At 38.3% G+C, this 14,892-nt stretch overlaps 1 protein-coding gene across 5 annotated transcripts in view; it reads right to left on the reverse strand.

Moving 5' to 3' along the window:
- Positions 1 to 446: 446 nt before the first annotated feature.
- The window catches only part of LRRC3B (leucine rich repeat containing 3B), a 92,855-nt gene continuing 78,409 nt past the window's right edge, over positions 447 to 14,892 (reverse strand). For all 5 annotated transcript variants that reach the window (XM_012435574.2, XM_012435575.2, XM_012435577.2 and 2 more), the window contains one exon: positions 447 to 1,797. In XM_012435574.2, the coding sequence (XP_012290997.1) occupies positions 858 to 1,637 (780 nt within the window). In that variant the 5' untranslated portion in view covers positions 1,638 to 1,797 and the 3' untranslated portion in view covers positions 447 to 857. The remainder of the gene's footprint in view (positions 1,798 to 14,892) is intronic.

A 14,892-nucleotide genomic window follows, 5' to 3' on the forward strand; every position in this document is an offset into this window, starting at 1 on the left:
CGGTTGTCACTCTTCTCTTGTTGTGAGAGTTTAAAGACATAATAATAGCATAAAAACGCCTCTCACATTGCTTGCACCCAGTTGATGCCACACGATTATGAGGACCTTCCTCTCTATATATTAGGACCTTCCTATTTCTATATTTGTCACACACCCCAGTCCATGAGAAAGTAATCTTGAGGATAGGCTATGTGCTTTTTCTTTTCCATTTTGTCCAGCATAGTACAAAGGTACAATAAATATTTGGATTCTATAGCTAATTATATCTATTTTTGAAGATTAAATGCCAAAAGGCATCCTGACTGAAGCCTCTAAAGGATACCACACTTGTGTATAACCTAGTAACGTTCAGTATTTTAGAATCTGACAGATACTTAACTCAGCCAATAATTCAGCTATGGCTCCCCAGTGTACAGTAGGGCTTAATAACACATTTTTTCATTGTGATAGTTCTTTGGGTTCATAAAGGTTGTCTGTTTTTCTTTAGAGCAAGTAGAATGACTATACCGTTTTCTTGACCAATAAGTCACTCTGTTTTCCATGGTTCAAAGTTAAGCTTTTATTTGGTTTTAAATTAAAAAAATAAATTTCATTATTAAATAGTGAGATGGATCTAACTAATGTTCAGATAGTAGCTTACTCAGAAATATACCACTGGGGGTACAATTAAGGGGTGGATCACCTAAACTAAAATTATTTGTTATGTCGTAGTGCTTGTTAAAAGTTCAGCAGTGGCATAATTCAAAAGAAACTGAAATACAAAGTTTTAAATGTTTACAACGGATGGGAGAAGTAAACCACTTATTTCTAGTGCAATCGCAAACTACTTTCTTTCTCAGTGCCAGTCAGTTTGGACACTATACCACAGTGCTAATGTCATCAGGTTCATCTGCTTTCTTTTGCCTGCTTGGCAGGGATTTCAAGTATTCAAGGTGTCTCCGGGCATCCTCCTGATTTTGCCTCACATAATATACCACATATGAGATCACCATGGTGAACCAGCCAAACATGGTGACCAGCATGGCATAATCGGTCGTTTTTTTAGGGAGGTTACAAAGGTCAGCATCGTTGGCAGCATTGAGGAACGGTCTGCCAGCATGTTCGTCCAACACGGAGGTTTTACAGATCACGTTGTGGGCTGTCTCATGATTGGATGCCATGCTCCTCAGAACTTGCTGTAGCGTACAGTCGCAGTGCCAGGGGTTGTTGGCAATTCTGGCCCTGGCCTTCAGGTTATTGAAGGCATTTTTGTGCACACTTTGAATCCGATTGTCGGACAAGTCCAGAGTCTGCAAGGTTTCAGCTACTCCTTTGAAGGCATGCTCATCGATAAACTCAATGCCATTTTTGGACAGGTTGAGAACTCTCAGTTGATGGAGGTCCTTAAAAATTTCATTGGGAATAGATGTGATCTGATTGGAGTCCAGATACAGTAAGACTGTTTCAGGAGGAAGATCTCTAGGTATTTCCTTGAGATTTGCATTGCTACAGGTGACATTTAAACCCCCAGAGGAAGAACAAAGACAGCCTTTGGGACACATACTGGCAGAATGAAAGCACAGTATCATAAGAACAAAACTTTGTAGGAGGAGACACATGGAGAGGGAACGGGTTAACCACAGGTCTACCAGATTCATGCTGGAATGTCAGCATAATCACGAGCCCATTCCTCATTTACTCCAACAAGCGTGGTAATGGTTCCAGCCTTGTCCACACTATTGATTTCCTTCTTGCGTGGTTCAAAAGGCTGCAGCTAACACATGTGTCTCTTCATTATTTCTGTCCTTGATTGGGCACCTAAAGGAAAGGGAAACAGATGCAATTAGCTCCTTTGCAAAGGGAGGTACATTGTAATTAAAGGTGCTCTCGGGTGCCTGATATTCTACGTTGGCAGGGGCGTTAGTTATGCAGGTAATTTCTATCAATGCCACTGGGAGTTATCTGTGAAATAGGAGTCTCCTGTTCAAATCCCAGGTGCTCGGGCAGAGAACTGTCAGTAAATGAAAATAGTTCTGAATTCTGTTGCCTGGTTTTCAGTTGGATAGAATGAGAACAAACACTCCCTATTTCTCTGCTGCTCTTCACATCCTGGACCCTTTCTAATTCTACAGAAATAAAATTTAATTATGTCTCTCACCCTTTCTGAGATAACAGATGCATTAATGCAATTTAGTCCTGTACTTGGGCAGCAATGAGAAATAATACCAATATTTCATGGTTAATGACCTAGACAGGGATATCTGTCATGGCTTTTGAATAGATGCCCAATTTGGAATATTATCTCTAAAGAAACATCTTACTTGAATTAAGAAAATAATAAATGCATTCCAACCTTCACAACAAAATATTGCTAGAGGCTGACAACCAAGAACCTCCAGGATAGTTGCCTTCTTGTGACCTCTTAAAATTATATTATGCCTGGGAGGCTGCTTTCAACTGAATTTTCAAACGATCCTCTCTTTTCTAAGCACCATATCCCCTCCCCAATAAATGCTTAAATATGATACACACATATAAGACTTGTTATATAACAAGAGAATTAAGAAATAATGGCTTTGAAGACTTCCCCAATAGACTTCACTCTCTATATGTTGCATATGTATACTGTTAGTGTTGGCAGGGGCCACAGAAATTGCAAAGTTATGTGATATGAACAAGGTTATGAAGCTTAACAGCAGAGAGCAAAGTTAAGAATATAAGTTAACTCTCAAAATTACCCTTTAATATAGAGAGGAAAGCACACATCTTTGGGACCAGTTCATAGAGGCGACCAGTGGATCCCAGAGAGATGAGGTTACTTGCCCAAGGTCAAACAGATTGAGATGTAGAGACAGGACTCAAGCCAAAGTCTTTGTTCTGACTCGTTAGTATCACAACTCTTTCCACTATCCACACAGCTCTCTTTCAATCCCATCTGCTCTGTAAGCATAGAGCAACCATTGCTTATTGAGATTTCTGATGCTGTTATGTGGCAACCCAGTCTTTTATGCTATGAATACTATTCCAAGTTGAGGACTCCATGGAGCTCAAGTGAGGGGTCCCTCTGCATTTTGAAGGGAACCCATGCCTGACTGAGAAGATTCCCTCCCAGGATCTGAGAAACAAGAAGAGCATTCACTCCTCTTACAGCAGTGAGCAACAAACAACTTTCTGCATGAGCAACTAATGACTTTCTGAAAACTTGTCTTTTATGAAGATCCCAGATGGATAAATACAGAGGGAAATGACTCCAAATGTTACCAAACTCACAGAAGAGAAGATTAATGTGAGCTAGAAACATAATGATCTGAGTTGTTAATCACGGAAAAAATGAGATTAGCAACAGCAGAATGGAGTGGATGTGCTTTTGGGATACTGAGTCCCTTACATACCAGAGAATGCTAAAGAGAGACCCCTAGGCTTACTAAGCCCTCCATCAACACATCATTTCACTGGCAATTAAAGTGTCCTCCCTTTCATGTTTCCCTTCAAAACTGTATTGTATGACACTTGGGGACTCTAGGAATTACCTAAATGAGAAAGAAAATAAACAGGTGTGAAAGGGAAGAGAGAGTACAGAGAAGTAGAAGGACAAGGTAAAGATTTCTAGGAAAAGGGCATGAGAAAAACACAGGATAGAAGAAATTAATGTAATTGACGAAAATAAAGGGAGACCACATCAACCATAGGCTGAGTATGTGCAGCCAGCTTAAAACATGCTAAAAGATGAGAAGCCTTTTCTGGAGGACACTTCATATATCTCTTGGGATCCATTAAAGGAGTTTAGCATAGAAAAGTGTTCTTTCTTCAGAGTGTTCTCTATTCAGAGTACAATTTTCAGCAGAAGCTTGTTTCTGCCCCTTGCAGAGACAACAATAAGTAATTAAAAAGTAGAATTTGTATCTCAGCTTTATTTATTTATGTTTAGAGTGTTTCTCTGTTGCCCAGGCTGGAGAGTAGTGGCGTGATCTCGGCTCACTGCAAATCTCTGCTTCCCAGGTTCCAGCAATTTTCCCAGCTTAGCTTCCAGGGTAGCTGGGACTACAGGTTTATGCCACCATGCCCAGCTAAATTTTTGTATTTTTAGTAGAGACAGGGTTTTATCATGTCGGCCAGGCTTGTCTTGAACTCCTGACGTTAAGTGATCCACCTGCCTCCCAAAGTGATAGGATTACAGGTGTAAGTCACTGTGCCCAGCCTGTATCCCAGCTTTAATTCTTGTCAGCAGTGGTGCTCTTGGGAAACTTATGCAACACTCTAAACCTCATTTTTTTAAATGTTGGTATAAAGATCATAAAAGCACCTAATTACAAGGTTGATTTGAAGATTATATGAAGTAATCCATGTAAAGCACTTAGCACAGTGAGAAATTTGTAGAAAAGTTCAATGCTTGTTAGCCATAGTTGTTGTTATTCTCAGATACATTCCCAACACCCAGCATAGTGCTTGGCATATAGTGAGGACTAAATAAATATCATCTATTTGTTATATGAATAAGGCAACAAAATATTGAAGAGTCTAGCTATGCTTTTTCTTCTCTGTGGTGATTATTTTTATAAATATTATAAACATTGATTCATCAAATGTCTACTGGTATTATAAGGCAACATAATGAACTTTGGAAAAGTCATGTAAGTAAGTTCAGGCTCCTAGGAGTTGGAAAGAAGAATGGAAAAAGCTTTCTCAACTCTAACTCTACACTTAATCAGGGCTTCTCCAGAATGATCAGTCCGGTCCAGTGGTCATGGCCACATATAAGAAGTGTTTAGGACACAGGTTGAGTTCTCTACATCAGATTGCAATCTTTCTTGAGATGAAATCCATCATATCCAAAATGGTCTGCCCGTGAACTGGATGTAATGCTTGTTAGGGATTACCAATACAGAGCATCCCTTGCTTTCAAAGAAGTTGAGCTTGAACTAAGTATTTCTTTTTTTTAATCTATTATATTTGATAAAAAGAATAAAATCTTCTGGGACTAACTATATTGCTGAGCCTCAGTGACTCAGCCTCTAGAGCCATCACCCCCAGCCAGAATCAAGTGACAAAAGATGCAGGATGTAGCCAGCTGAGCCCTGGGATGTTGCTATGGTTTGAATATGTGTGTCCTTCACATATTCTGATGCCTAAATCTAATCCCCAGTGTGAGGATATTTGGAGGTGGGGCCTTTGAGAATTAATAAGGTCATGAAAGGAGAGCCATCATGAATGGAGTTAGTGTCCTTATAAAATAGGCCCCAGAGAATTCTCTCATCCCTCCATGTGTAGAAACAGAGAAGAGAGTCATCTATAAGCCACAAAACAGTACCTCACCAGAAACCAAATCTTCTGGCACCTTGATCTTGAACTTTCCAGACTCCAGAACTGTAAGAAATAAAGTTCTATTGCTTTAGCAGTGCAAATGACTGAGACAGATGTCCAGGATGCAGACAACAAAGCCAAAAGTACCAAGGCAAGGTCAGCTTCACCAGGGAGGATGCAAGAGCTGCTCTCCACTCCACAATACTGGTTCTGTAGTTTCCAAAGGCAGTATCGGTTTGACATTGCTTTATGTTACTGGATAGGTCAACAGTGGGTATTGAAAAAGGAAGATAGGAGGATACGTGCCTCAGGAAAAAAAGAGGTGGATATTCTTCAGACATTGGTTATCCAGCAGAATACAGTGCTAAAAAGCTTAGAAACCTAAACTCCTTCCTGTTCTGTTTGAATCACATCTACACACAAACCCAAAGCGGCAAACAAGCTATGCTACTGGGCAAGAAGAGTGCCTTCCTACTAACTGCAGAATGAGTGGTTAGAACATAAAGAATGGCCTAGGGTCACACAGGTAACGGCAAAAACAACAGCAGTCACTGTCTGTCTTTCTGATTAGGAATTAGACCCATTAAAGGGATAGATGAAGTTAAACAACAGCCTTCCTCCCTCCTAACTCCTCTTCTGAAAATCTCGACTCTCTGGACTACCTTGTCCCCATCTACTCCTTCCTTTCAACGATGTATGGGTCAAGCAGAAAGCCGTAATATTATTTCTGGATGTGGTGTTTAAGTATGCACTGTGCCCCAAAGGAGAACTATTTTATCCCCAGACTCAGATTTGCTCATATTTTCTTGCCACCCAGATTTCTGAGTATCAGCAGCTAATTCTGGGATTGGGTGGCAACCATCAAATACTGTTTCCCGAAGAAGAAAAACAAAACAAAACAGTACATTTAACAGGGTATTAATTCAATGAGAGGACAGTCCATTCAGTGGCTGATTAACAACTGTCTTGCTGCTGCTTTCTTTCTTTTCATCATTAAATGATAGGAACATTCAGAGATTCTAACCAGAAAGCTTTTATTAACCCTCCTGAGAGAACTAAGGGTACCAATTCACAAAGAAATAACAGATACACCAGTTTTTTCCAATTATACTCTGTGCAACCCTATTACCAAACAGGAGAATTTGATTAAAAAGAAAAAAGATAGCAAAACAGGAAGGGCTTTTAATTTAAAACATAAAATTCAAACCAACAGGGAAAACAAACCCTCACACATTTAATTATTTAAAATTTAAAACTTCTCTATGGCAAAAAGTTAAGATCATAAACAAAGTCAAAAAGCAAATGACAAAAAAGAATCCTTACAAAAGAATAATAAACTAATCCAATAAAAAAAATGGAAAGCTGGGTGCACCAATACACACCTATAGTCCCTGCTACTTAGGAGGTTGAGATGCAAGGATTGAGTCCAGCCAGAGCAACATAGCAAGGCCCTGTCTCTAAAAAATACAAAATGAAAAAGCAGAGAAGATTCTTGATCTCACTGACAGTAAAATCAGGTTAAACTGCTTATCTAGATTAAATTAGGAATAGTATTGTGTCAATAAACATGTTAAGAACAAAGCATTCTCAAAAACAATTGATAAGAAGATAAATTGGTGCAGTCTTGTCAAATGGGCAATTTGGGAATATCTATCACAGATTTAAAATGGAAGAATAAGCTTGTGCCTGATACAAAGATGTCCGTCCAAAGATTACACTAAAAAGTAGTTAAAAAAAAAAAACCTGAATACTTGTAATCACATTTGTGTAGACTTTTTTAAAGAAGATAAATACACAAATATAAATATGTAATTAATGTGTTTACATATGCATCGATCACTTCCAAAAGGGTATATCGAAACTATTAGTAATGGTTAACTCCAAGTGCACAGTGGAACTGAGGGGCCACCAGGGAAAGAAGAGGAATTGCCTTTTCATTTTATATCCTTTTGTATAGTTTTAATTTCTTACGGTATAAAAGTATATTTTATTTTATAATAAATATTTAAAAGGTAATACGAAGGGACTAGGGATTAGCCAGAGAATTAACTCAAATTTAATGCCTCAGAAAGCAACTATTCAGTGCATGAAAGAGTCGAACAATGGTGACCAAGATGGCAAAGGCAAATGAAAGAACAATGAATTATTAAAAGCAGTACATGTTACATGATGAGAGAATGAATATACAAACGGACAGTGGCCACACCATATACAAAAATAGATCTCTGACCCATAATCTGCAGTAACCAGACTAGGAAAACCAAACCACAGTCTTGTAGCAGACAGCTCAAATCAGCCACGAGCTGATTATTAACTGATAATTTTCCTAATTTTTGACCCTGCTTCCAACTTAGGACCAACCAGAGAGCATTAAATATGCACCCTTAACCAATCACATAGGCTGCCCTGCTTCTAGTTAGCCCATCGCTAGCTTCCCCATGTCAACATCCTTCAATTAGAACATACCTGAAGCCTCCTTTTTCCTCACTAGCTTTTACACTCCTCTGCCAGCCTTTGAGTCTCTCTGCCAAATGCAAGGGATGGTGGTTGCCTCCTTTGCTACAGAAAGCTTTGAAGAAATAGCATTTGCTTATTCTCATTTCCACAAAACCTAAAGTGTTAGTACTAGATATCTTTAATGCAATATTTCAAAAATTAGTCTTATTGTCTATCATAGAGCTTAGATGTGATTTATTTATATAATCAGGTTATCTGTATAACAACTATGGGTTGCATAAGCCATCAATACATGTAATTCCTATGTATTTGTTACCAGAATAACTAGGGAAAGAGAGCGGGGACCTGGCTAATTCAAGTGAATAAATTGCGTAGGTAATTTTTCCACTGCTGCTCTTTGGGCTTGTGCTTGGAGATAACATCTTTTTCATTCACCTCTTTAGCACTGAGTTCCACCATGGATTTTAGTTCTACCTTCCCATCCTCAACTGTCTGCTATAGAAGGAGTTCATCAGGGCCTCAAACTTTGCATACCTCAAGGTAAAATCATAATTTTATCCTCAGCTTTACCCAATGACTCCCGCCTCCACTGTAGACCACTCTTTCTTCCCTCCTGATTTCTTGAAAAGTTTTTGTTTTCATTCTCAATTCTACCAGTCCCTTGCTTTGCATTCCCATGGCCTCTTTCCTAATTCAAATCTCCAATATCCTGTTCTGAAAAAGCAAAGGCCTCCTTCCTGAATTGCTGGTGTCCAGTCTCTCTCTGCTTCCATTCTTCTAATGTCAGGTTAAAGTAACATTCTTAACCATGTCACCCTGCAGGTCTAAAAAGCCCTAATGACCCCCAGTGGTTCATAACGATCTCCTTTTACGGTTATATCTCCCACCAAGTTTTCTTACACAGACACAGAAACATGAACTCAACAAAAAGCTCAATGAGGAGAAAACGGATGATGAATGACACTTCATTCCACAAATACAAGATTTATCACAAACCAATCCAACTAAAGATCTCTACAATTGTAGAATAGCTTTCCTGATTTAAAATCCAATTATAAAGATCTGGCCCATGAGTCATTTAGGTGGCCCATTAATAACAACAGCTGTGATAATTTAGTCAAGGATATGAACCAACAAGGCAGACAGATGCATGAGGAACAGAGAATCTTTTCATTTAAAAGGAGAATAATCTTGTAGTAGATCCAGAACTGTTTAAGGCAAGGAACTCTTGCCATCTCCAAACTCTCCCGTCTCTAATATCCTAGCCTCTATTATATTATTTACTATTTTTACTTTAAATTAAAGACATCACTTTACATTATCTACTGCTAGACCATGAGGTTCCAACAGATAGGGTCAATGTCTTAACCGTTTCATATTCTCACATTGCCCATGGTAAGAATTTGATATTTATTGAAATGGATTATAACCCATTCTCATTTCATTACACATAGTTATCATTTGCTTGGCATTTATTATGTATCAGGTATATGTTAAGTGATAAACTCATCTAGCAGGATAGCAAAATTGAAATTCTGACAAGGTTCCTGGTTAAATGAATGTATAATTAAAAAGTTACCATATAAACTTTTTTGGAATTAAGGGGTTAAGACACCATATAAAGCTTGGCTGACACATACTCTGTAAGTCAACATATCCTTGACCACTTTGAGGGTAAAAAGATCAAGAGGCACCTATCATGTCACTCCAAAGAGAGGAGAAAGTTGATTATATGACCCCTGGAGTTAGGAGGCAGAGTGTCTTGTTAAAAAACAACAACAACAGGCTAACCTGTTGTTTGGAGATGCAGTTGGGTGATATTTCGATGTTGGGATGAGCCTACATACTGAGTTTGTCAATAAGGGATGGGAAACTATTTCCTATAGATCAGATATAATCACTAGGGGGAAAGAGATTCCCAAGGAGAGAGCATCTGGAATCTTATTTCACTGTACCATAGGATTCCTTCATAGGGCAGAGGGACTCCAGCAACACAAAACTGTAGGGAAGATGCTTAGATTTTGAGTAAGTAGCCATCTAAAATGAATCCACTATCAAACTCAGGGGAGCCACAAGGGGGGAGGGCATGAAAGCCTCAGGAGAGAGGCCTGAATCCTCTCATGCTACTCATTCTACCTCCTGAGCAGCTGCCACCCAGTTATGCTGACCTGGGGGTGGGGTGGAATGGAAGGCAGAGAAGGGAAATCAAGCCACCCACTAAACCCTCTTTCCCTTTGAACCTGAAACAAAGGGAAAGGGAGAATAGTTAAATACTAAATGAAATTCAGGGTTTTGGTTAATCTCTTAAACCAGACATTTAAATGATCATGTTTAATTTTTATTTTGGTTTAAATTAACTGAGTTTATGACTTAAAATAATGTTAGAACAATCTATTATCTAGGAGTAAGCACAAAATTATGGGGCTGACTAATGTTTGCATTCAGGGAATAGAAGAGAATGATCAAGAGGATAGAAATTAAAGGAACAGTAGAGGCAAGATGTAAAGTTTCATTTTATGCTGGTTATACATGGATCACCTCACACAATCCTCACAAAACTCCTAAAAGGTAGTAATTGCAACCCTTGTGCAGATGAACAAATTGAGACTTAATGAGGTTACATAAACCATTTATGGTACCAAGTGCTAAATGACAGAGGCAAGAAGTTAACTGAAGTCCTTTGGCTTCCAGAGTATGTGTGATCAAACATGGCACCATACACCATGTTACAGCTAAACTATAATTTTTTCTTTCCAAACTGATTCCACTAAGATAGGAAACAAGGACCAAGGTTATTTTTGAATTGAGGGAAGTATACTTCCAAGTCAAAAACTCTAAAATTGTACATCTACCTTACATTTGTGAACTCCTTTAGATACTTGTGGGAAGTTCACAGGCATGCTCTCATCTGATTATTTCTCAACAGCTCTATCAAATACACATAGTGGACATTATTAATCTCTATATTAATGCAGTAGAGGAACTCATAAAATGGAGACTGCTCAAAGCCACACAGCTGGTTAGCAGAAGGAAAGAACCTACATTTCAGATACTCCCCAGAACAGGTCTCATTTAACATGTGTTGGTTTCTATCTCTTTTTGATATGCATGTCTGTAAACACAAATGTTGAGTTTCAAATGCCTAACCAGCCCTCTGTTGACCTCTTCCTGCCAAATTTGGGAAAATCAAAGAGGGAGACAATCCCGTCTCCTGTTAGAATTTCTTAAGGCTACTCTGATAGAAAACTTTTATCGAAATTACATTAAATCCTTGAGGCACTGCTTTTCCTCTTTTGAAACCTATTTTACAAGATAAATCTTCAAACAAACCCTCAATGTATTGGAAAAGAATTGACTCTTCTGAATATATTAACTCCTTCCTACAAGATCTAATGCTTATAGATCTTCAGAGTGGATTTAAAAGTTCTTCCTACCAATTCATCCACTGGAAAAACAAACAAATACATTTTTAAAACACATTTTTTATGAACCCGGCATTTATTCCTCTGTGGGCACTGAGCACAGCATAAGGATACTACCGTATCTCTGCTAACATCCATATTTATTATGCAACATGCTGCAAGTTTATAGGGAGACTGAGTGGGAATCTATCCATCTTGGTTTCTTTCTGTTTCTCTACTATTATTTCACAGCAAGTGCTTATGACATTTACAACGTGAGAGCTTTGCAAACGTTTAACATCTAATCTACATAAATGTAGGCTCTCCAAGATTCACCAGAGTCCAGGAAATCTTGAAAGCTGCCTTTAGAAAGCCCTTACTTAGGCTGAATTCAGTTGTACTTCTGAGTAGGATGAGTGTCACGATTTTTTTTAAAAAAAATATATCCTGCTTAACCCTGCATTATCCTTCTTACACAAGATGCTGTGATAATATTCACTGAGTTGGTGGGAAAACCACAGGATTGAGATCCAAAATGAAGACTCAAACTGGATTTAAACCTCAGCTTCCCAAGGAATGAATTTCAGGAATGTAGAAAAACACTACTTTCACCCCTTAGTTGCCCTAGGACTGTCATCAGTAATATCCACCACACTGATCTCACAGTTATAAGGAGACAAAATATATGTGAAAGGTGCTTCAGAAACTGTCAATGACCACTCAAAGATGATTAGGTTTAAAAATTAATTATTTGCCTTGGATAAAAAGTCAAGACCCATCAGTGTGCTGTATTCAGGAAACCCATCTCACATGCAAGGACACACATATGCTCAAAATAAAGGGATGGAGGAAAATTTATCAAGGAAATGGAGAGCAATAAAAAAGCAGGAGTTGCAATCCTAGGCTCTGATAAAATGGACTGTAAACCAACAAAGATCAAAAGAGACAAAGCAGAGCATTACATAATGGTTAAAGGATCAACGCATCAAGAAGAGCTAACAATCCTAAATATATACACACCCAATACAGGAGCACCCAGGTACATAAAGCAAGTTCTTAGTGACCTACAAAGAGACTTAGACTTCCACACAATAACACTGGGAGACTTTAACACTCCACCATAAATATTAGACAGATCAATGAGACAGAAAATTAACAAGGCTATCCAGGAGTTGAACTCAGATCTGGACCAAGCGGACCTAATAGACATCTACAGAATTCTCCACCCCAAATCCACAGAATATACATTCTTCTCAGCACTGCATGCCATCTAATCTAAAATTGACCACATAATTGGAGTAAATCACCCCTCAGCAAATGCAAAAGAATGGAAATCATAACAAACAGTCTCTCAGACCACAGTGCAATCAAATTAGAACTCAGAATTAAGAAACTAACTCAGAACTGCACAACTTCATGGAAACTGAACAACTGGCTCCTGAATATCGAATGAATACATAATGAAATGAAGGCAGGAATAAAGATGTTCTTCAAAACCAACAAGAATGAAGACACAATGTACCAGAATGTCTGGGAAACATATGAAGCAGTGTCTAGAGGGAAATTTATAGCAATAAATGCCCACCAGAGAAGTGAGGAAAGATCCAAAATTGACATCCTATCATCAACATTGAAAGAGCTAGAGGAGCAAGATCAAAAAAACTCAAAGCTAGCCAAAGACAAGAAATAACTAAGATCAGAGCAGAACTGAAGGAGATAGAGACACAAAAAACCCTTCAAAAAATCAATAAATCCAGTTGTTTTTTTGGAATAGGTCAACAAAATAAACCACTAGCCAGATTAATAAAAAAGGGAGAAGAATCAAATAGATGCAATAAAAAATGATAAATGGGATATCACCACTGACTCCACAGAAATACAATCACAGATTATTACAAACAACTCTATGCACATAAACCAGTAAATCTGGAAGAAATGGATAAATTCCTGGACACTTGCACCTTCCCAAGCCTAAACCAGGAAGAAGTTGAAACCTTGAATATACCAATAACGAGGGCTGAGGTTGAGGCAGCAATTAATAGGCTACCAACCAAAAAAAGTCCAGGTCCAGATGGGTTCACAGCTGAATTCTACCGATGTACAAAGAGGAGCTAGTACCATTCCTTCTGAAACTATTCCAAACAATACAAAAAGGGGGAATCCTTCCCAAATCATTTTAAGCAACCAACATCATCCTGATACCAAAACTAGGCAGAGACCCAACAAAAAAAGAAAACTTCAGGCCAATATCCATGATGAATGTAGACGCAAAAATCTTCAATAAAATACTGGCAAACCGATTGCAACAGCACATCAAAAAGCTTATCCATCATGATTAAGTAGGCTTCATTCTAGGGATGCAAGGCTGGTTCAATATACACAAGTCTGTAAATGTAATCTACCACATAAACAGAACCAAAGACAAAAACCACATGATTATCTCAATAGATGCAGAGAAGGCCTTTGACAAAATTCAACAGCCCTTTATGCTAAAAACTCTCAATAAACTAGGTATCGAAAGAACATATCTCAAAACAATAAAGCTATTTACTTTCTTAAAATAATGTTAGGACAAACCTACAGCCAATATCATACTGAATGGGCAAAAACTGGAAGCATTCCCTTTGAAATCTGGCAATAGACAAGGATGCCCTTTCTCACCACTCCTATTCAATATAAAATTGGAAGTTCTAACCAGAGCAATTAGGCATGAAAAAATAATAAGGGTAGTCAGTTAGGAGAAGAGGAAGTAAAATTGTCTCTATTTGCAGATGACATGATTGTATTTTAGAAGACCCTATCATCTCACCCCAAAATCTAAACTTATCAGCAACTTCAGCCAAGTTTCAGGATAAAAAAATCAGTGTGCAGAAATCACAAGCATTTCTATACACCAATAACAGAGAGCCAAATCATGAGCAAACTCCCATTCACAATTGCTACAAAGAGAATAAAATACCTAGGAATATAGCTAACAAAGGACGTAAAGGACCTCTTCAAGGAGTACTACAAACCACTGCTCAAGGAAATAAGAGAGGACACAAACAGATGGAGAAATAGTCCATGCTCATAGTTAGGAAGAATCAATATCGTGAAAATGGCCATACTGCTCAAAGTAATTTATAGATTCAATGCTATCCACATCAAGCTACCAATGACCTTCACAGAACTGGAAAAAAAAAAAAAAAAAACACCAAAAACTTCATATGGAACCAAAAGAGAGCCCGCATAGCCAAGACAATACTAAGCAAAAAGAGCAAAGCCAGAGACATCACACTACCTGATTTGAAACTATTTTACAAGGCTACAGTAATCAAAACAGCATGGTACTGGTACCAAAACAATGATATAGACCAATGGAACAGAACAGAGGCCCGAGAGGCAATGCCACACATCTACAACCATCTGATCTTTGACAAACCTGACAAAAACAAGCAATGGGGAAAGGATTCCCTGTTTAATAAATGGTGTTGAGAAAACTAGCAAGCAGTGTGCAGAAAGCAGAAACTGGACCCCTTCCTGACACCCTACACTAAAATTAACTCTAGATGGATTAAAGACTTAAACATAAGACCCAACACCATAAAAACCCTAGGCAAAACCATTCAGGACATAGGCATAGGCAAGGAGTTTATGACTAAAACACAAAAAGCATTGGCAATAAAAGCCAAAATAGACAAATGGGACTTAATTAAACCCCAGAGCTTCTGTATAGCAAAAGAAACAATCATTAGAGTGAACTGGCAACCAACAG

This window comes from Aotus nancymaae, unplaced genomic scaffold, assembly GCF_030222135.1.
Source record: "Aotus nancymaae isolate 86718 unplaced genomic scaffold, 86718_ANA_hifiasm-v0.15.2.pri h1tg000019l, whole genome shotgun sequence".
Classification (NCBI taxonomy): domain Eukaryota; kingdom Metazoa; phylum Chordata; class Mammalia; order Primates; family Aotidae; genus Aotus; species Aotus nancymaae.